The 22,392-nt window shown below is 43.3% G+C and overlaps 1 protein-coding gene across 2 annotated transcripts in view; it reads left to right on the top strand.

Annotated features, from left to right (window-relative positions):
* The window catches only part of LOC120978833 (NADH dehydrogenase [ubiquinone] 1 alpha subcomplex subunit 6-like), a 64,930-nt gene extending 43,383 nt beyond the window's left edge, over positions 1-21,547 (top strand). For both annotated transcript variants that reach the window (XM_040407202.1, XM_040407203.1), the window contains exons 2-3: positions 3,006-3,121; positions 21,307-21,547. In XM_040407202.1, coding sequence (XP_040263136.1) covers positions 3,006-3,121; positions 21,307-21,438 — 248 coding nt within the window. In that variant the 3' untranslated portion in view covers positions 21,439-21,547. The remainder of the gene's footprint in view (positions 1-3,005; positions 3,122-21,306) is intronic.
* The last annotated feature ends 845 nt before the right edge of the window (positions 21,548-22,392 follow it).

Here is a 22,392-nt window from a genome sequence, read left to right as displayed (position 1 = left end):
GCTTTCAATTTCTTAGAATCCTCACTTCCCAGATTTGTCTGCTCGACATCATGGAAGATGTAGTCGGGTGGGCATTTGGTAGATTATTCTTTCACTTTGTTCTTTTCTGTGCTCGTAAAATGTTGATTATGTCTTGGAAATCCATTGCCCTGCCTAGTCTGACTCACTGGATTAGTTAAGAAGTATGTTCCGTTATGCAAAACTTTATATGCTAATAGACAGTGTCCTCTGAAGTTTGACAAAGTTTGGACACATTGGATTGTATTGGATGCTACAGCTGTCTACCTTCTACTTGAGCCTCTGCGAAATGTCACTGTTTTGTGAATCTTTGGAGACACTGTTTATCAATTAGAGCGAGTCTGGATGTCATTTGTTTATTTATTTTGTTATTTTATTTTTATTTTTCTCTTTAAAATGATAAAGCCTTTAAACCCTTAACGCCCAGCGCCGTACATGAATGGCGCAACCGGACATGACTTGACGCCCAGTGCTCCAGTGCTCCTGCACCTGCTCGATCAGCGGCAGGGATCCGGCAGTCATTGATAGCTGGACCCCTGCTGTATGCGCCGGCAAATGCGGACTTCAGACGCGCTGCTGTGACGGGGACCTGATGGCAGGGAAGGCAGCCTGATGCCTTCCTTAGGCATTGTGGCTGCCTTCTGTAAGAGCCTGTAAAAAAAATTTAAGTTTCAAGTAAAAAAAAAAAAAAAGCATCCTTTTCCCAAAATAAAAATAAAAAATTAGGTATCGCCGCGTCCGTATCGACTGTATCTATAAAAATATCACATGACTTAACCCCTCAGGTGAACAATAAAATAAAAACTGTGCTAAAAAAAAACATGTCACCTTACATAACTAAAAGTGCAACACCAAGCGATCAAAAAGGCATATGCCCCCCAAAATAGTACCAATCTAACAGTCACCTCATCCCGCGAAAAATGAGCCTCTATCTAAGACAATCGCCCAAAAAATAAAAAAAACTATGGCTCTCAGACTATGGAGACAGTATAAGACATGATTATTTATTTTTTTCAAAAATGCTTTTATTGTGTTAAAATGTAATGTAAAAAAAGTAGACATATTAGGTATCGCCGTGTCCGTAACAACCTGCTCTATAAAAATACCACTTGACCTAACCTCTCGGATGAACACCATAAAATAAATTATATAAAAGCGGTGTAAAAAAGCTATTTTTTTTTTTTGTCACCTTACATCACAAAGTGTAATGGCAAGTGATCAAAAAGTCATATGCACCCCAAAATAGTGCCAATCAAACAATTACCTCATCCTGCAAAAATTAGCCCCTACCTAAGACAATCGTCCAAAATAAAAAAACTATGGCTCGGACTATGAAGACACTAAAAGAATTTTTCAAAAATGCTTTATGTAAAACTGAAACAAACAACCAAAAAAGTAGTCATATTCATTATTGTCGCGTCCGTAACAACCTGCTCTATAAAAATAGCACATGATCTAACCTGTCAGATGAACATTGTAAATAACAAAAAAAATTAAAATGGTGCCAAACCGGCTATTTTTTGTTATCTTGCCTCACAAAAAGTGTAATAGAGCAACCAAAAATCATATGTACCGTAAAATAATACCAACAAAACTGCCACCTTATCTCATAGTTTCCAAAATAAGGTAATTTATTTGGAGTTTCTACTCTAGGGGCGCATCAGGGGGTCTTCAAATGTGACATGGCAGCTTAAAATTATCCCAGCGAAATCTGCTTTCCAAAAACCATATGGCGTTCCTTTCCTTCTGCGCAACTACAGAATCAGGGCAATAAATATTGAGTTTTGTTTGGCTGTTGACACTTGCTTTGTTAGTGGGGAAAAAATTTATTAAAATGGAAAATCTGCCAAAAAAGTGAAATTCTGAAATTTCATCTCCATTTTCCATTAATTCTTGTGGAACACCCAAAGGGTTGACAAAGTTTGTAAAATCAGTTTCGAATACCTTGAGGGGTGTAGTTTCTAAAACGAGATAATTTTTGGGTAGATTCTATTATGTAAGCCTCACAAAGTGACTTCCGACCTGAATTGGTCCTTTTTTAAAATGAGTTTTGGAAATTTTCAGAAAAATTTCAAGATTTACTTCTAAGCCTTCTAATGTCCCCAAAAAATAAAATGGCATTCACAAAATATCCAAACATGAAATAGACATATGGGAAATGTAAAGTAGTAACTATTTTTGGAGTTATTACTATCTATTATAAAAGTAGAGAAATAGAAATTTGGAAATTTGCTAATTTTTCACAATTTTTGGTAAATTTGGTATATTTTTTTTTTTATAAATAAAAATGACATTTTTTGACTGGCCTGGGCAGAAAGGTGAAGAATGGCTTGGCCCTGAAAGGGTTAAAAAAGTCTACAAAGCAAATGCCATTTGCTGAAGTGAGAAAATCTGTTTAAATAAAAACCAATCAGAAAAGCCAAATGTACCACAAAACGGTACCCTTTGTGTAAATGGACATGCCTTAACATTATTCTCATTTAGAGAACACTGCTAAGGCTACTTTCACACTAGCGGCACGAACCTCCGGCATGCTGTTCCGTCGGGTGAACAGCCTGTCGCATCCGTCCTGCTGCTAGTGAACGTGTGCCCCAGGACTGCCGCTCCGTCCCTATTGACTATAATGGGGGCGGGGCGGAGTTCCCCGGCGAGGCACTGCGAGAGGCTCCCGGAATAAAACTGCGACATGTCCGACATTTATTCCGGTAGCCTCTCGCCGGGGACAGAGCGGCAGTCCGGGGGCACACGTTCACTAGCGGCAGGACGGATCTGACAGGCTGTTCTCCCGACGGAACAGCCTGCCGGAGGTCTGTGCTGCTAGTGTGAAAGTAGCCTAAGACAAGTTTTCTCATATAAAAGTCTCTTCTGTAAAGTACTCTAAATAAAGTGTATTAGAAAAATGTTCCCCATCACTGTCCCTACACATTAGAAGAAAAAAAACTCATGAAAGGTCTAATTGCTAATATATTTTTTGTTTTGCTTTGCAGTGCATGTGTTTCAGCTAGATATCACTGTGAAACAAGGAAGGGAAATGGTGAGAGAGAGATTTCAAAGAAATGCTGATGTAACCGATCCTAGGGTCATTGATCTTCTTGTAATCAAGGTAAAACCTTTTTTGTCTCTGTAAATGTTGAGTTCTACCTATTCTGTAAATGGGGTTATCCCCATTAAGAGAATTAGTCATCAATATAAATTCCCGGATAGCTTCTTTTTAAAATGACACCCCTTCTGTTTCTACGGTACCTCCATAAAGGATGGACACACTTGCTCAGTCCTCCCTCTCTTCGTTTTATCAGGTATGCGGACAGTTCCCTGGTGTGGTGAACTGGCTCCTTCTGAGCCTTTTCTTCTCGGACGAGATGACGAGCAAGTAATTTGGGAGTGAGATAGTGTTACTGCAATTTAGAAGCAAAGAAGACTATGCAGCTTCTGCTACAGCCAGGTTGCCACACCAGGGATCCACAAATGAAAAGGTGAAGAGAGAGAAGCAAGACTGAGCATGTGTATCCGCCTCAGCACATTTAGGCTACATTCACACTGTAAAGGGGGAATATTAATCACTAATATTTATGCAAATATCAATAATTAATATTCATAAATGGGAGGAGCCATCTAGTGCTAACTCCGCCCATTTATGCCTTTATATAATAACACAATACCTTTGCTATACTTTACACTAATCACTATGCTAGCTGCATGCGCCTTACTAACTATCGCCAATAACTACACGTTACACAGATAGTTACAAATATAACGGTATTTATTAACAACACACTATGCAATACACTAACAATACAGCACTAAATATACAATCCTAAACTACACTACACATTCCCAATTCCACCCATCAACTAACTATACAGTTCACACATACAATATTAACAGCCCACCCATCTAGTTCTATACTATCCCTATGGGGTACGCCGAGGGTTAATGGTGGCCTTACAGGGGTGTAAGCCGACCACAAACACAAAGGGTTAACAATGGGGATAATATCAGAACTGTACAGCAATGCAGGGGCTAAATACCCTGCAAGTGTACAGTGAGGGGGGGGGGTGTGGCAGGGTTTAAGCAGGGGTTACCACCAGGGGTTAATCAGAGTAGGGAAAGGGTATATCAGGGGTTTCAGGGGCAAGGGTAGCCAGGGTGACCAGGGTCCATCAGGGCACAGGGACCAGGGTAACTACCAGGGGTAATGCCTGGCAGGGAAAGGGTTAATCGTTGGTGGGATAGGGGTTGAATCAGGGCCCAAGGTGCACATCAGGGAAATATAGGGGTTACAGGACCAGGGGTGATATGTGAGGGGTAGGTAGGGGCTACACAGGTATACTTAGGCCTTATCCAGGTGGTCATCATGAAGCTGCTCTCTCCCATGCGTCTCTGAATCTAGTCTGGTTGCAAGAGGCCGCACCTCTGCTTTAATTGGGGCTTTATAGCCCAAAACCAGCCCCCCTCCTCCTTCTTCAACAGGAGGGTGATGACATCATCGTGGGGTCGTGTGACTGAATGCTAGAGCTGAAACAAAGGACTTCCTGCACAAGCTGTAAGCCCCCAGCTGCTACATAACATCACACACTCCCACGTCATAAACGAACCAGGCTGATTAATTAATATATATATATATATATATATATATATATATATATATATATATATATATATATATATATATATATATATATATATATATATATAGAAAAAAAGAAATCCGCAGCACATCCAATTGATCAAAAAGTAAAAAGAAGCTTTATTCACCAAGCATGCGACGTTTCAATCCTCTCAATGGGATTTTTCTCAAGCACTGCTTGAGAAAAATCCCATTGAGAGGATTGAAACGTCGCATGCTTGGTGAATAAAGCTTCTTTTTACTTTTTGATCAATTGGATGTGCTGCGGATTTCTTTTTTTCTATATTATTTGGAGGTGGATCGCCTACTCAGCCGCTGGCACTCCGTTTACACTATTTTGACAGTGGTGCTGCCCACATTTTCTCTATTCCCCTATATATATATATATATATATATATATATATATATATATATATATATATATATATATATATATATACTACCCAACCTGGGGGCACTTGGGTATATACATCCATATAGATGTTTGGGGCACATCTACATGCATGTACATATACACAATATCATAAATGGCCAGTTATAAATATATCTATCTATCTATCTGGGGGAGATAGATGTATGCACTGCATACACACATCCCTATATATATATATATATATCTATATCTATATCTCTACATGAGAGGGACAGGAAATATATACTAACTATAAGGGGACACATATAAGGGGGCACATGTATATACTAATATAAGGGGGATTATAAGGGGGCACAGCTTCCAGGGACCACATATTTCCCACAGGGGCCACCATGAGCCCCTGGGGATCACCATGGGCAGACGTGCGCAGATGCTGGGCACATCTGCGCACATCACCCCATGATGCGGTGGTTGATGTATGCTCATATATACCCTACATGCCCGCACGTGTTTGCAGGCATGCATGGATATATATGCATACGTCTCAACCGTTCCTCAACAATCCCCCTGTTGTCGGATAATACGACAATATATTGGGGGAACGTGTTGAGATATATTTGCCCCCCTTCAACCCCATCTTTGGTGGAAGTTCAGGAAGAACTGTAGTGCACACTGATCTTTAGGTACTTAGACATCCCTAATCCAGCTTCCTCCGACCTGCCCTTCACCGTAACCTACTCCTCCGTCCACAGGATACACCGTACCACACACCCACAGTCTCTCGGTTATTCTGCCGATCTTCAGGTATCTTCGCCCCCCCCCCCCCCCCCAATTCTGGAGTGGGTTCACCCTTACAGTCTTTAACTGGCCTTTCTTTACCAGTCTCTTGGTGTCGACCACCCCCTCTTTGGAGTGACCACACCCCCACAGTCTCTCGGTAATTCTGCCGATCTTCAGGTATCTTCGTCCCCCCCAATTCTGGAGCGGGTTCACCCTTACAGTCTTTAACTGGCCTTTCTTTAACAGTCTCTTGGTGTCGACCACCCCCTCTTTGGAGTGACCACACCCCCACAGTCTCTCGGTAGTTCTGCCTATCTTCAGGTATGGCCCGCCTCCAACGCATCTGGAGCGGGTTCACCCTCAGTCTCAGTCCCAACTTTCTTCTATCCAACGTCTGTTTCCATCTTGATGGGTGCGGTTCTCCTGTGGACAGATTAATAGGTCTTTACAAGGCAGGTCAACCTCTTAAGCGGTGATGTCATAGTACCTAAATTCTACTGCGGAGAACACCTCCGCCACACTACACATCCAGCACGATTGTATGAATGAGTCTGCATCTGTTCCGCAATATTCATTTCAATGAGAATAAATAGAATATGTCCTATTCTTGTCCGCAATTGCGGAAAAGAATAGGCATTTTCTATGATAGCAGCGGCATGTGCGGTCCGTTAATTGCGGAACACACATGGTCCGGTATCTGTGTTTTGCGGATCCGCAAAACCACGGATGTGTGAATGTAGCATTACTGAGACTGATCAATAGAAAGAGCAGGTAGTGCTATTCTAACTTTATTCCAGGAATATATGGGTCTATAAGTACAAATACAAAAAATATATAATTATGGTCTAGAGTTAACTATAAAGACTATTCTAAGTGAAACAACTCCATTTTCACATACATTTATTTTTATTTAATTTTTTACCTTATGTGTACCTGGCTACTAACTATTTGAAGATCCCTTTAATACTTTGGCAATTTTTTTTAGGGTCCATTTTAGCTCTGGAGTGACTGAGAGGCTTATGTATTAGAACCCTCCCCATTGTTTACTCCATTGTCAAAACTGCACCCCTCAAAGTATTCAAAATGACATTTACGTGATGCGCTATATATATTGATTTATATGCAGCATTTTTCTGTGAAAAACTGTGGCTCTATTTAAAACTGCCATATAGGGTTGCGTCAGGTATCGAACTTTCAATATTTGAATTTTTTTTTTCACCTGCTTCGATACAATGCCAGGATTTGCATTTTTTTTTATTAGTAGGCTTCGCTACTGCCCCTTATAAAACATTGATATATCTGCACAGCTTGCATATTCACTTTTCACCATTCCCCTCACAGTAATTTCTGGAAAACACTTATGGGGTCAAAATGTTCACTACACCCCTGAATAAATTGCTTGAGGGGCTTAGTTTCCAAATTGGAGTAATTGCTTGGGGGGTTTCCACTGTGTGTGTGGGGGAGGGGGGTACCTTAGGGCTCTTCAAATGCAACATTGCGCCCAATGACCATCTCAGAAAAATCTGCCCTCCAAAAGCCATAATGGCACTCCCTCCCCTCTTAGTCCTGCTGTGTGCCCATGCAGTAGTTTACCACCACATTTGGGGTGATTCTTTAAAATGCAGAATCAGGGTTTGTTTTGCTGTTAAGACTTGCAGTGTTACATGAAAAAAATTAATTAATAAGAAAAATCTGCAAATAAAAAAAATAAATGTCACTTCCATTTTGCTTTAATTCCTTTGTAAAATTAGTTTTGAATAATTTGAGGGAGTAGTTTCTATAAAGCGGTAATTTATGGGTGGTTTTCTATTATGTAAGCCCCTCAAAGTCACTTCAAAACTGTATTGATCCTTAACCCTTTGCCGCATCCCCACGTGCATGTACGTCATGTTATCAGGGGACTGCGGGAGCAGCGCCTGTGCCATCAGCAGCACGGGCCCAGCTGTTACTGACAGCCGGGCCCCTTTGTATCCGCTGACATTACTGAAAAAGCCATGATCAGCGGATTAACCCTTCACATGCAGTTGTCAGCGCTGACTGCGGCACATGCAGGGTTTACAGAGGGAGGGGGCTCCCTCTGACACATCGGCCCCCTGAGTTGACAGGGGTGATGGTTGCTATGGCAGCGTGATGGTCTCCTAGGCAACTGTCAGTGTACTAAACTGATAGTTCAATGCTGTGCAATACAGCATGTATTGTACTGCATTGAAACGGGTATCAGACCCTGAAAAGTTGAAGTTGAAGTCCCACAGTGGGACAAAAATAAAAAGTGAATGTATAATAATAAATATAAAAAAACAGACATATTGGGTATCGCTGTGTCCGTAATGACAGGCTCTATAAAAATGTCACATGATCTATGCCAGGGATCAGCAACTTTCAGCACTCCAGCTGCTGTGAAACTACAACTCCCAGAATGCAAACATGCTCAGTTGTTCTTCTAACTCCCACAGAAGTGAGTGAAGCATTCTGGGAGTTGTAGTTTCTGAACAGCTGGAGTGCGAAAGGTTGCTGATCCCCGATCTATGCCGTTAGGTGAACGCCATAAAAAAAATAAAAACTGTGCCAAAATAGACATTTTATTTGTCACCTTACCTCATGAAAAACATAATCTAGGCTGCAAACTACCCCACAAGTGACCCCATTTTGGAAAGAAGACACCCCAAGGTATTCGCTGATGGGCATAGTGAGTTCATGGAAGTTTTTATTTTTTTCACAAGTTAGTGGAATATGAGACTTTGTAAGAAAAAAAATAATAATAAAAAATCTTTTTCCACTAACTTGTGACAAAAAATAAAAAATTCTAGGAACTCGCCATGCCCCTCACGGAATACTTTGGGGTGTCTCCTTTCCAAAATGGGGTCACTTGTGGGGTAGTTATACTGCCCTGGCATTCTAGGGGCCCAAATGTGTGGTAAGGAGTTTGAAATCAAATTTTGTAAAAAATGACCAGTGAAATCCGAAAGGTGCTCTTTGGAATGTGGGCCCCTTTGCCCACCTAGGCTGCAAAAAAAGTGTCACACATGTGGTATCGCCGTATTCAGGAGAAGTTGGGCAATGTGTTTTGGGGTGTCTTTTTACATATACTCATGCCTCGTGAGAGAAATATCTCGGCAAAAGACAACTTTTCCCATTTTTTTTTTTTATACAAAGTTGGCATTTGACCAAGATATTTCTCTCACCCAGCATGGGTATATGTAAAATGACACCCCAAAACACATTCCCCAACTTCTCCTGAATACGGAGATACCACATGTGTGACACTTTTTTGCAGCCTAGGTGGGCAAAGGTGCCCAAATTCCTTTTAGGAGGGCATTTTTAGACATTTGGATACCAGACTTCTTCTCACGCTTTGGGGCCCCTAAAATGCCAGGGCAGTATAAATACCCCACATGTGACCCCATTTTGGAAAGAAGACACCCCAAGGTATTCAATGAGGGGCATGGCGAGTTCATCGAAAAAAAAAAATTTTGGCACAAGTTAGCGGAAATTGATTTTTTTTTTTTTTTTTTCTCACAAAGTCTCCCTTTCCGCTAACTTGGGACAAAAATTTCAATCTTTAATGGACTCGATATGCCCCTCAGCGAATACCTTGGAGTGTCTTCTTTCCAAAATGGTGTTATTTGTGGGGTGTTTGTACTGCCCTGGCATTTGAGGGTCTCCGCAATCATTACATGTATGGCCCAGCATTAGGAGTTTCTGCTATTCTCCTTATATTGAGCATACGGGTAATGAGATTTTTTTTTTCCGTTCAGCCTCTGGGCTGAAAGAAAAAAATGAACGGCACAGATTTCTTCATTCGCATCGATCAATGTGGATGAAAAAATCTCTGCCAAAAAAGAAAAAGGAGGGGAAAGGCGTCTGCCAGGACATAGGAGCTCCGCCCAACATCCGTACCCACTTAGCTCGTATGCCCTGGCAAACCAGATTTCTCCATTCACATCAATCGATGTGGATGAATAAATCATTGCCGGTATTTTTTTTTTTATATATACAAAGTGTTTGCCAAAGTATATGAACACCGCCACCTCCTCAGCTCATATGCCTCGGCAAACGTATCTTTTACTGCAGAGGAGAAATCTCGTCTTGCAGCGCCGCATACACCGACTTGCGTGTAATCTGACAGCAGCGCAATGCTTCTGTCAGAATGCACATCAGTGCTGCAGCTAGTCGATCGGTTGGTCCACCTGGAAGGTAAAAAAAACAAAACAAAAAAGAAAAAACCAGGCCGCAACGCAATAAATTTATTAACTTCAGAACAGAACATATAAACTTTTTTTTAACTTTTTTACCGGAACGTTAACTTTTTAACTTACCGGTAATTTTTTTTTTTTGTTTAGTTTTTTTTACCTTTATGGAACAAACCTCTCCTTCCCCATGGGACAATGTGCAAAGCGCAAATCGCCCAAAGATGTGACGAAGTACGTTATGCACTTTATCCCAGGTGAAAGGAGAGGTTTGCAGCAGCTGTGAGTAAAAGGGCCCTAATAGCCCTGTGTGCCTGTCCTGTGAGATGCAATCCCTATGCTAGGTGTACCTGTGTGTGGTACTTCCGGAAACACTCTCCTAAGCATAGGGCAGGGTGGTCAGGACAGAAATAGCGGGTGTCACGCCTTATTCCACTCCTGCTACAGACACGACATTTTTCTCGGGGTGGCGGTTGGGTTGAGGTACCAGGAACGACAATGGGGAAATGTCGCTCGTGTAGACGGCTAACTACACTGGTGGTTGGGGCCACGGAACCTCCTGGATACAGGAGGTTCTCGATGATCTCTTCCTGGAATTTGAGGAAGGATTGTGTTCTCCCAGCCTTACTGTAGAGAACAAAACTATTATACAGAGCCAATTGAATTAAATATACAGACACCTTCTTATACCAGCGTCTGGTGCGTCGGGAAACTAAATAGGGAGCCAACATCTGGTCATTGAAGTCCACCCCTCCCATGAGCGCATTATAGTCGTGGACTGAGAGGGGCTTTTCAATGACACGGGTTGCCCTTTCAATTTGGATAGTCGTGTCTGCGTGAATGGAGGAGAGCATGTAAACGTCACGCTTGTCTCTCCATTTCACCGCGAGCAGTTCTTCGTTACACAAGGCAGCCCTCTCCCCCCTTGCAAGACGGGTGGTAACGAGCCATTGGGGGAAGCCCACGCGACTAGTTCGCGCGGTGCCACAGGCGCAAATCTGTTCTAGAAACAAATGCCTAAAGAGGGCCACACTTGTGTAAAAATTGTCCACATAAAGATGGTACCCCTTGCCGAATAAGGGTGACACCAAGTCCCAGACTGTCTTCCCACTGCTCCCCAGGTAGTCAGGGCAACCGACCGGCTCCAGGGTCTGATCTTTTCCCTCATAGATCCGAAATTTGTGGGTATAGCCTGTGGCCCTTTCACAGAGCTTATACAATTTGACCCCATACCGGGCACGCTTGCTTGGGATGTATTGTTTGAAGCCAAGGCGCCCGGTAAAATGTATTAGGGACTCGTCTACGCAGATGTTTTGCTCAGGGGTATACAAATCTGCAAATTTCTGGTTGAAATGGTCTGAGGGGCCGAATTTTGTGGAGCCGGTCAAAAGCTGGGTGGCCTCTGGGACGGGAGGTGGTGTTGTCGCTAAAATGCAGGAAACGCAGGATGGTCTCAAATCGTGTCCTGGACATAGCAGCAGAGAACATGGGCATGTGCTGAATTGTGTTCGTGGACCAATATGACTGCAATTCATGCTTTTTAGTTAGACCCATGTTGAGGAGAAGGCCCAGAAAAATTTTAAGTTCGGAAACTTGGACTGGTTTCCACCGGAAAGGCTGGGCATAATAGCTTCCTGGGTTTGCGGTTATAAATTGTGTGGCATACCGATTTGTTTCTGCCACGACTAAGTCCAAGAGCTCCGCAGTCAAGAGCAGCTCAAAAAATCCCAGGGCCGAACCGATCTGAGCCGTCTCAACCCGAACTCCAGACTGGGCGGTGAAAGGGGGGAACTACTGGTGCGGCTGAAGTTGGTGACTGCCAATCAGGGTTTGCCAGCACCTCAGGGACTCTAGGGGCTCTACGGGCCTGTCTGTGCGGTGGCTGCGACGGGGTAACTATTGCACGTGCCACCGTACCAGCTTCAACTGCCCTTCTGGTGCTCGCTACTTCACCATGTTGTACGGCAGTGCTGGTACTAGGTCCAGGAAGGGCTGCGCTGCTGGTGTATGCCTCACCACGTGATCCGGCAGCGACAGCCCCACTCTGCTGCTCTTGAAGCGGATCCTGTGCAACCTGTGGTCTAGCGACACGGGGCCGGGTACGCCTGGTTCTATCAGGGACCTCCACCTCCTCGTCCGAACTTTGGGTCAGAGAGCCACTGCTTTCTACAGGTTCATATTCTGACCCGCTAGATTCATCAGATGAGGGTTCCCACTCCTCATCCGACTGGGTCAGAATCCTGTAGGCCTCTTCAGAAGAATACCCCCTGTTTGCCATTTGGGCAACTAAATTTAGGGGTATTCCCTGAGACTACCCAAGAAAAAAAGCAAGCCTGTATTACAAAGGGGAGGCTAGCGAAGTACCGGAGGCCGCTGCGGTTGATAAAAAATATCAAAACAGATTTTTTTTATCGCCGCAGTGCGTGTAAAGTGAATGTGCAGTGATCAAAAAAATATATTTTTTGTCACTGCGGTGGGGCGGAGAAAAAAACCTCCCAGGCTGTGAACTGTGCGCTGCGATTGGCCAGCGCTGCAGCCTAGGAGAAGGAGACGCCCACAGGACAAGGGAAGACCCGCCTACTATAACTTAAGGAGCAAAGGTACCGGAGCCTATAACGGGAGAACGGAGCAGCGCCCGGGGATAATAGTAAGTGCAGTGAGATCCCCGGGCGCCGCTCTATATGGCAGCATACTCAGTTCACATAGTTTATAAATGTGAAAGGTCCTCTTTAAATAAATCGTTCTAATGTCGTCAAAAAATAAAATGACATTTACAAAATGATGTTTATATGTTTTGTTATTTATGTATTCTTTATTATATGGAAAGGGGGGTGATTTTTAAACTTTTTATTTTATATCAAGTTTTTTTTTTAACTTTTGTAATGATTTTGAAGCTCGTATATAAAAGTACAAAATGCATTTTTGATTTTTTAATCTTGAACAATCATGGATTTTTAAAATGCATTTATTATTGACTATTGCTAATTTCTTATGTTGGCCTGCCACCTGGTGGCCCAAATAAGGGCTCTTTCACACAAGCTGATGCTGTGTGGGTTATCTGCTGCGTGAAAGAGTGCCAAGCTCTGCTCCGGACAGCAGAGACACGGAGCATTAACATGATTAATAATGCTCTAAGTCTCTCTGTGATCTTTTTACTCCAAAATCACAGTGAGATAAAGTTGTCACCGTGATTTTGTAGTAAAAAGATCAGAGAGGCAACTGAGTGGGGCTTGGCACTCTTTCACGCAGCGGATTAGCCGCACAGCATCGGCTCTTGTGAAAGAGCCCTAAAAATTGCAACTTCATGGCTCTCGGCCTCTTCAGCGAGGCTGAGAGCAGTGAAATCAATTACTGGCATCCTCATTGGCCTCAGAGGATGCCGGTTACAAGGTATCTAAAGGCTTTAATTAACGCAATCGCGCATGCTCTGTTTGCAGGGCAGACTTCAGAGACTCTGTAAGGACCTGCTGATGTCACAATATCACGTGACATCCCTAGGTCACGTGGGTCGGCAGCCAGAGTGCTCTGTTAACACAGGCATCGGCCGAATGTTTACAGAGTAGGAAGTTCTGCAGCACTGAGAGGGGAGAGCGTCTGAAAGTGCTGGAGAGGTGGATGTAACTACTGGGGAGGGGTTGAGAATTGTATGTTATGGGGGGATTCTGTGTGGGACTGTATGCTGGGGGCTGTGTGAGATTATATACTGGGGGGTGGATGTGTGGGATTATATGCTGGGGGGGCTGCTGTGTGAATGCACCCTTACCCATAGTAAACTAACTACATAGATCGCATGCACAGAAATCCAGCATTTTATTAATATGCAAAAAAGGGTCCAGTCACACGTCCGCAACGTCCACACGGACAGTGGCAATGTGCTTTCTTCATTTTACGGACCGCACATTGCCGGCACTAATAGAATATGCCTATTCTTGTCCGCAGTTGCGGACAAGAATAGGACATGTTCTATTTTTTTCGGCAAAATGCGGAACGAAATTGCGGACGTGTGAATGGACCCTAAGGACTCATGCACACGACCGTGCTGTTTTTTGCGGTCCGCAAAGCGCGGATCCGCAAAAAACGAAAGCCGTCCGTGTTGCCTTATGGCAATATAAATATAAAAGCGCGGACAAGAATAGGACGTTATATTTTTTTAGCGGGGCCGCGGAACGGAGCAACGGATGCGGACATCACACGGAGTGCTGTCCGCATCTTTTGCGGCCCCATTGAAGTGAATGCGGACCCAAGCAACGGTCGTGTGCATGAGGCCTAAGTCTCAGTATACAATCCCACACACAACCCCCCCCTTCAGCATAATTCCACAAGACACCCCCCCCCCCCCCCTTCATACAATCTCACACAGCAGCCCCCCCCCCCCTCCATACAATACCACACATTTTAGCATCCCAGAAGCAGTTCAGGGAAGACATATGTAGCAGAGCTGTATTTGAAGTGATTGAAACTCAGTGCTGGTAGTAGAGAAGAAGATAGATGTAGCAGAGCTGTAGAAGAAGCGGTTCAGGGAAGACAGATGTAGCAGAGCTGTATATAAAGTGATTCAGGGAAGACTGGTGTAGCAGAGCTGTATAGGAGGTGGTTCAGGCACAGTGATGGTGGGAGAGAGAAATAGACAGATGTAGCAGAGCTGTATGTGAAGCAGTTCAACCACAGTGCTAGTGGGGGAGGAAAAGACAGATGTAGCAGAGATGTATATAAAGCGATAAAGGGAAGACTGGTGTTTCAGAGCTGTATAGGAGGAGGTTCAGGCGGTGGGAGAGAGAAATAGACAGATGTAGTAAAGCTGTATATGAAGTGATTCCAACAAAGTGCTGATATTGGTGAATAATACAGATGTAGCAGAGCTGTAAGAGAAGAGATTCAGGGAAGACGGAGCAGAGCTGTATATGCATATATACAGATAAAAGGTCTAAGGTTTATACATAACTGTAGTAGAGCTGTATTGGATAAAAATCTGTGTCAGTGGGGGATGGTCATGTTTTATGGGCGTCAAAAGCACAGTTCATACGGCTACTGGCTGACAAGCTTTTGAGCTAATGTATAGTATAGTAGTTTATTGTTTAGCTGCACAGAATGGGTTTGTAAAAGATAAGACAGGTTCTGTGTATAAGGCTCCATTCACACATCCGCAATTCCATTCCGCATTTTGCGGAACGGAATTGCAGACCCATAAATTTCTATAGGGCCGCACGACGTGCGGCCCTGATCCGGAATTGCGGACCCGCACTTCTGGGTCCGCATTCCGATCCTGAAAAAAATAGAACATGTCCTATTTTTGTCCGCAATAGCTGACAAGAATAGGCATATTCTCTTAGTGCCGGCAATGTGCGGTCTGCAAAATGTGGAACGCACATTGCCGCTGTCCGTGGATCCGCAAAACACAAACTGATGTGTCAATGGACCCTAAAACTGTATTGCTGTCCATTCACACGTCCGTAAGTGTTTTGCAGATCCGCAAAACACTGACACCTGCAATGTGGAGGATCCCGGAAATGCAGATTCGCATCCGTTCCAGCCCTATTGAAAGTGAATGGGTCTGCAAATTGCGAAACTAATGCGGACCCAAATTACGGACGTGTGAATGGACCCATAGACTGCAGGACAGAACATGTTAGGCCCCTTTCACACGGGCGAGTATTCCGCACGGATGCGATGCGTGAGTTGAACGCATTGTACCCGCACTGAATACCGACCCATTCATTTCTATATGGCTGTTCACATGAGCGGTGATTTTCACGCATCACTTGTGCGTTGCGTGAAAATCGAAGCATGCTCCTCTTTGTGCGTTTGTCACGTAACGCAGGCCCCATAGAAATGAATGGGGTTGCTTGAAAATCGCAAGCAAGTGCGGATGCGGTGCGATTTTCACGCACGGTTGCTAGGAGACTATCGGGATGGAGACCCGATCATTATTATTTTCCCTTATAACATGGTTATAAGGGAAGATAATAGCATTCTGAATACAGAATGCATAGTAAAATAGCGCTGGAGGGGTTAAAAAAAAGTAAGATAAAATTTAACTCCCCTCAGTCCATTTGATCGCGTAGCCGGCATCTCCTTCTGTCTTGATCTTAGCTCTGTGGAGCAACAGGACCTGTGGTGACGTCACTCCGGTCATGACATGATCTTTTACCATGGTGATGGATCATGTGATGACCGGAGTGACGTCACCACAGGTCCTGTTGCTTCACAGAGCTAAGATCAAGACAGAAGGAGATGCCGGGCTACGCGATCAAGTGGACTAAGGTGAGTTAAATTATTTTGAATTTTTTTTTAACCCCTCCAGTGCTATTTTACTATGCATTCTGTATTCAGAATGCTATTATCTTCCCTTATAACCATGTTATAAGGGAAAATAATACAATTTACAGAACACCGATCCCGAGCTTCTGTGAAAAAGTTTGGGTACCAAACACGCGCAATTTTTCTCACGCGAGTGCAAAACGCATTACAATGTTTTGCACTCGCGCGGAAAAATCGCGTGTGTTCCCGCAACGCACCCGCACATATTTTCCCACAACGCCCGTCTGAAAGAGGCCTTACTGTACCCTCAGCTCACTTCACATGGCTCTCTGATTCCCCAGCAGGGGGGAGGGGCCTCAGACACTGCAGGCTGCCAGACTGATGAGTCATACTCTTCACATGAACCAGCACGCAAGGACTGAGTTCTCAGTCTGATGTCATAAGGAGGCGTGGCCAACCTTCATCAAACTGCCTAAGCCCGCCCAGCCTTAGAAGCAGGCTACCAGGAAGTGAACAGCAGAGTGACTGCAGGTGAGGATGAAAGAGCAAGATGGGAATACCCCTTTAAAGGGAACCTGTCGTGGATATTTGATTATAATCTAACTAATTATATACAATCATTACCTACTCAAAAGTACCTTAGATGTATTCACTTACTGGTGTGACAGATGGTTATCTCATAATATACACACAAAGATGCCGCATGCTAATGAGCTGATTTGAGTCCGGTGTGATGTCATTGAGTCCAGCGTATATTTAATTCAGAGCTATAGCCACTCCCCTGCCCACCTGCTGCTGGTTCATATGGAAACAAACTGTCAATCAGCAGCAGGTAGGTGGGGAGAGTCAGGAGCTCATGAATATTCATGACTCATCATTATCAGCTGGAGCTTTTCAATACAAGATGTTGGCAGATTGACTGGGTCAATTAAAGAAAGTGACCCAGCATTCTGCTAAGAGAATCAATCACTTATTTATGTTGCCCTTAGTTAGGACACCATAAAACTGGTGACAGGTTCCCTTTAATCCAGTCATTGTGCCTCTGCAGAGGCACAATGACTGGATTAAAGGGAACCTGTCACCAGTTTTATGGTGTTCTAACTAAGGGCAACATAAATAAGTGACCTAATTTCATCTTCATGGACGACAATTGGCCAGTTGATAGATATCGCTTCATTAGGGGCTGCTGGAGACCCGGGTATGTACCTCCAAAAGGAGTGGCCTGCACTTTCTTCAGAAGCTGTAATTGATGCTCATGACAAGTTTTTGAGACATTGACTTTTTTATTGGGGGGGGGGGGGGGGGGTGGCAGCGGAGGGATACCTGGCTTTGTTTCAATAAATTGTTTGAGATGAGAAAATGGCCATTGCATGCTTCTATTTAAATGCCCTATTTTCCTAATATAATAGCACTGTAGCGTGAACTGTGTTTTCCCTAAATTTCACCCGAAACCCAAATACCCCTAACTTTTTGAGCAGAACCTAATAACTGCTGAACACCAGGTCTGCCTCAAAATCTTTGTATTTAAAGATCTTTTTGGGCATGCATCCTAACAACTCCATATTACCTCCATTAACTCCGTCCTAATGTCCCGCACACTTGCGTACCAGACATGGTGAAGGCAATGGCTGGAGTTATTTAATTTCTCCCTGTTTGATTGATTTGACTTTCATACCATAGAAGCATATACATGCCCTGAGTTCTAAGGAGGAAGCACATGGCCAAAATATGGATTAGGCCATGTATTTCTTTGATGTATATTTCAAAATAGGGGTTTTATGTGTGACCTCAGCTGGAGAGGACGCTAGTCTTTTCCTGACCCCTCTAACTGTTCTGATCTGTGAAAGATTTGTGTATGACCCACACACTGTCTTCAAGTTTTATCAGGGGGGACTATGGAAGTGGTTTCATCTTATTGGTTTTATTGCTACAATCTCCTGACCTGGGAAGGGGACACCGATGAGGTGATGACCCACTACAGGAATGTAAAGGGAGGGGTGCCTACTCCTAATTTTGATATCTGGATACCTCTGTCCCCACATTCCACTAACATCTGTTGTGGACCGATCCTGTCATCAGCATTGGATTGATATTGGCCTATCTGTATATGTGGATTATGAATAGATTTGTAGTGTGGGACAAATACTAAATGGCCGGCAGTTGTTAGTATATGGAGATGTTAATGCATGGTGAGAGAAAAAACAAAGGACGATCTACTATTCATTATTGGATGAAATATTCATTGCATTGAATACATTGTACTATATTGATTAATAATTAGACAAAGCCCTACTTTTATTTTGTCTTAGCAGTATATCAGCAGCCATATTGGCCCCACACTGGCAGCTGAATGGACCAGAATCACCAGGTTTTATTTTATTATTGTGATTGTGTGTTGTTTTTTTTTATTATTATTATTTATTATCGTTATAATAATAATTTTTGTGATATATACCTATTATATATGAACAATTAAACAATACCTGGGAATATATTAGATTCCCTATTATTTTAAAAATCTCTTTGGATATTTTCTGTTGACTGTTTGGATAAACAGTCGACTGTGCTCTCGTAACAATTGTCTCAACTGTGAGCAAACCAGATAAATTTCAACCATTTTTTCATGTACTGTCTTTTGTACATCTAACATACATAAGGCCGAAAAAATACATTTGTCCATCCAGTTCGGCCTGTCATCCTGCAAGTTTATCCATAAGAAGGCAAAAAACAAACTGAGTTAGAAGCCAATTTTCCTCACTTTAGGGGAATAAAAAATTTCTTCACGACTCCATTCAGGCAATCAGAATAACTCCCTGGATCAACGATCCCTCTCTAGTAGCTATATCCTGTAATATTATTACACTCCAGAAATACATCCAGGCCCCTCTTGAATTCCTTTATTGTACTCACCATCACCACCTCCTCCCATGTGTGGTCTGACTAGCGATTTGTAAAGTGGTAGGACTATGTTCTTATCACGGGCATCTGTTTAACTTTATTTCTTAGAAGATCATATTTGATCATTTGGTATGTTGGTATGATGCTGATCTTTCCATTCTACCAGTTGTTACCAGTTCTCTCCTAGTTGCATATTTAATCTAATGATGTAAATGATTGAACACACCAATGGCAAAGCCTATAGTATGTAAACTATGTGGATGAAAGTATTGGGAGTTGGGACACACTTTTTAACCACTTTCCGTCCGCCCATAGGATATAAACGTCCTATGGGTGGATCTCTATTTCTGAATGGACGTTCCAGAACGTCCGTTCAGAAACTGCAGCTGCACGCTAATCGTGCAGCTGCTGATCTGGTTGCCCGCTGTCAGTGACAGCAGGGCAACCCAGAGAGAAGGCAGGGACAGTGCCCAGGTGTCCCTGCCTTCTGGATCGCTGCATACACAGCACTCACCGAGCGCTGTGTATGCAGAGCAGGAAGCGCTATGCGCTTCCTGTTCTGGCCCGGCGGATCGCCGGGACCGGAGAGTGCAGGAGCTGTGTGAGGTCTTTCAGAGACCTCAATCAGCCGTGCACTGAGGCTGTACAGCGCTGAATTATGCTGTACAGCCTCTCTGGGGGGTGCAGTGAAACAGTGAAAAAAGAAATAAAAAATTGCGAATTTTCAAATTTTTGGGTAAATTTGGGATTTTTTCATAAATAAAGGTGAAATATTTTGACTCAAATTTATGACTATCATGAAGTACAATGTGTCAACAGAAACCAATCTCTGAATGACTTGGATAAATAAAGGCGTTCCAAAGTTATTACCACATAAAGTGAGATATGTCAGTTTTGCAAAATTAGGCCTGGTCAGGAAGGGGGCAAATGGCCCAGATGGCAAGTGGTTAATCATTGAATTCAGTAGGGGGTGGAATAATGCTATGGGGTTGTCTTTCAGAGGTTGGCCTCGGCCCCTTAGCTCCAATGAAGAGAAATTTTAATGCTTTGGAATACCAAGACATTTTGGACAATTGTATGCTTTCAATATTGTGGGAACAGTTGGGGAATGCCATATTATTTTCCAGATTGACTGTGTCCCATTGCCCAAAGCAAAGCATCTTGTGTGAGTTTGGTGTGGAAGAACTTGACTGATCCGCACAGAGCCCTGACCTTAACCGCATGGAATACCTTTGGGATGAATTAGAACAGAGATTGCAAGCAAGGCCCAACATCAGTGTCTGACTCAAATGTTCTAAATGAAAGGGCAAACTGTCCCCAAGAGACACTATGAAATCCTGTAGGACAACTTCCCAGAAGAGTGCAAGTTGTTTAGCTGCAAAGGGAGGTCAACTCCATATTAATGTGAATGGATTTAGAATGGGTTGCCATAAAAACTCAACTAGGCATAAATAGGTGCCCAAATACTTTTGTTCATATGATGTATTTTAATTGCCTGCATGTCCCCAAAAAAATAAAAAAATACATTACAGCCTAACTAAAATGTCTATCAAACTAAAATACTAAAATATCTATCAAACAAACTTACCTCTTCAGATGGTGCCACCACTTGGTTCCCGCTCTTCCTTCACTCACTGCTCCCTTTGGGCCCGCGCTGCACCTGACCTGATGTTGCACAGTGGCAGGTCATAATGTGCATATTATGTCCTGAATCTGTATTCAGTCAGGATAGTGCATCAGGGGCCTGGGGAAGACCAGGGAGAGGTGAGTACATCCATTGCTTGAAGTGCTTCACTCCCTGCGCCTACTGCATACTAGTGAGCTCTTCCATAATGGAAGCACTCACTAGTATTCACATTAAAAGATGCACTGCAATTTTCCCTCCACTTTTTTTTTTTTTGGTGGGGGTGGGGAATGTGTCTTAAGGCCTCATGCCTCCATTACGTGGAAAAAATAGAACTTATCCTATTCTTGTCCATTTCACAAACAAGGATAAGCTGTGTGCATGAGGCCTTATACAGCGAAAAATACAATACATTGAGGTATAACATATTTTTTTATGAATTTGTTCTTTTCTGATCATTCTTCAAAATACAGTATGACCCACAAAATTGGTAGTCCTAAAAAAAATGCAATTAAATTGTAATATTGTGTTTTTTCCTTAGGGGAAGATGGATTTAGAAGAAACTATAAAGGTATGGAAGCAAAGGACACACATTATGCGATTTTTCCATGAGACTGAGAGTCTACAACCTGATGATTTTCTTTCTAACTTCTATGTTGGCCAGGACCATTAAGAGTTCATAAAAATTGTATTTAACGTTACTCAAGTAGGACTATGTGGCAAACTTAAAACTAGTGTGCAAATGTAAAAAAAAAAAATAATAAAATTGATATATACCTATTTAAAGTTGCAAAGTATTATTTTCCTGCCATATAGACTGATTTTGTGAGAGCGTTTGTATTATGAGTGATTAATTTTATGATTTATTATAGTGCCATTATTTGTAAGGTGCTGTATATATGAAGTACAGAAGGGTGTAAGTACTTATAAACAGATTGAATGGATAGTATAGTACAGAAGATGAGATGGTCCTAGCGGCAATAGGATCCATTCTTAATCCCTTCCCGACTGCCCACCCGGTATATACGTCCTATGTGCAGATAGCACATATATAAATGTTCAGGCAGCGATTCAATCCCAGCGCTGGGATTAAATCTCCTGCAATCTAGCAGAAGCAGGTCAGGTCCCGACTGTGAGAGACAGCGGGGACCTTGAGGAGAAAACAGGAGCGGTTTATTACCGCTTCTGCCTTCACCTGTGCCGGCGGGGAAGCAGGAAGCTGCAGAGCTGCTTCCTCTGTTAGTCCCGGCGGTCACGTGACCTCTGGGGGTGTCTGGGGCAGGAGCAGAGCTGCAGGGTCTAAGGAGACCCTGATCAGCTCTGCATGGGCTTAATGCCCCCACAGGGGGCTATTTACCCCTGTAACTGGGGCTTCTGTGGATGCACCAGTTACAGTGGAAACAGTAAAAATAAATAAATCCGTGTCCTCCAGAGGTCTTTTAACCCTTTAACCTCTTCAGGACAGATGACGTACCGGTACGGCATGTTGTCCTGTGGTACTCAAGTACCGTGACCCCCCTTCCCCCGTGTCAGCGATCGCCGCAAACCGCAGGTCAATTCAGACCTGCGGTTTGCGGCTTCTACCTGTGGTTGCGGCGGCTGGCAGCGGTGCCATCGGGTCCCCATG

This window comes from Bufo bufo, chromosome 9 (assembly GCF_905171765.1).
Source record: "Bufo bufo chromosome 9, aBufBuf1.1, whole genome shotgun sequence".
NCBI lineage: Eukaryota > Metazoa > Chordata > Amphibia > Anura > Bufonidae > Bufo > Bufo bufo.
This window is presented reverse-complemented; position numbering and strand designations above follow the sequence as displayed.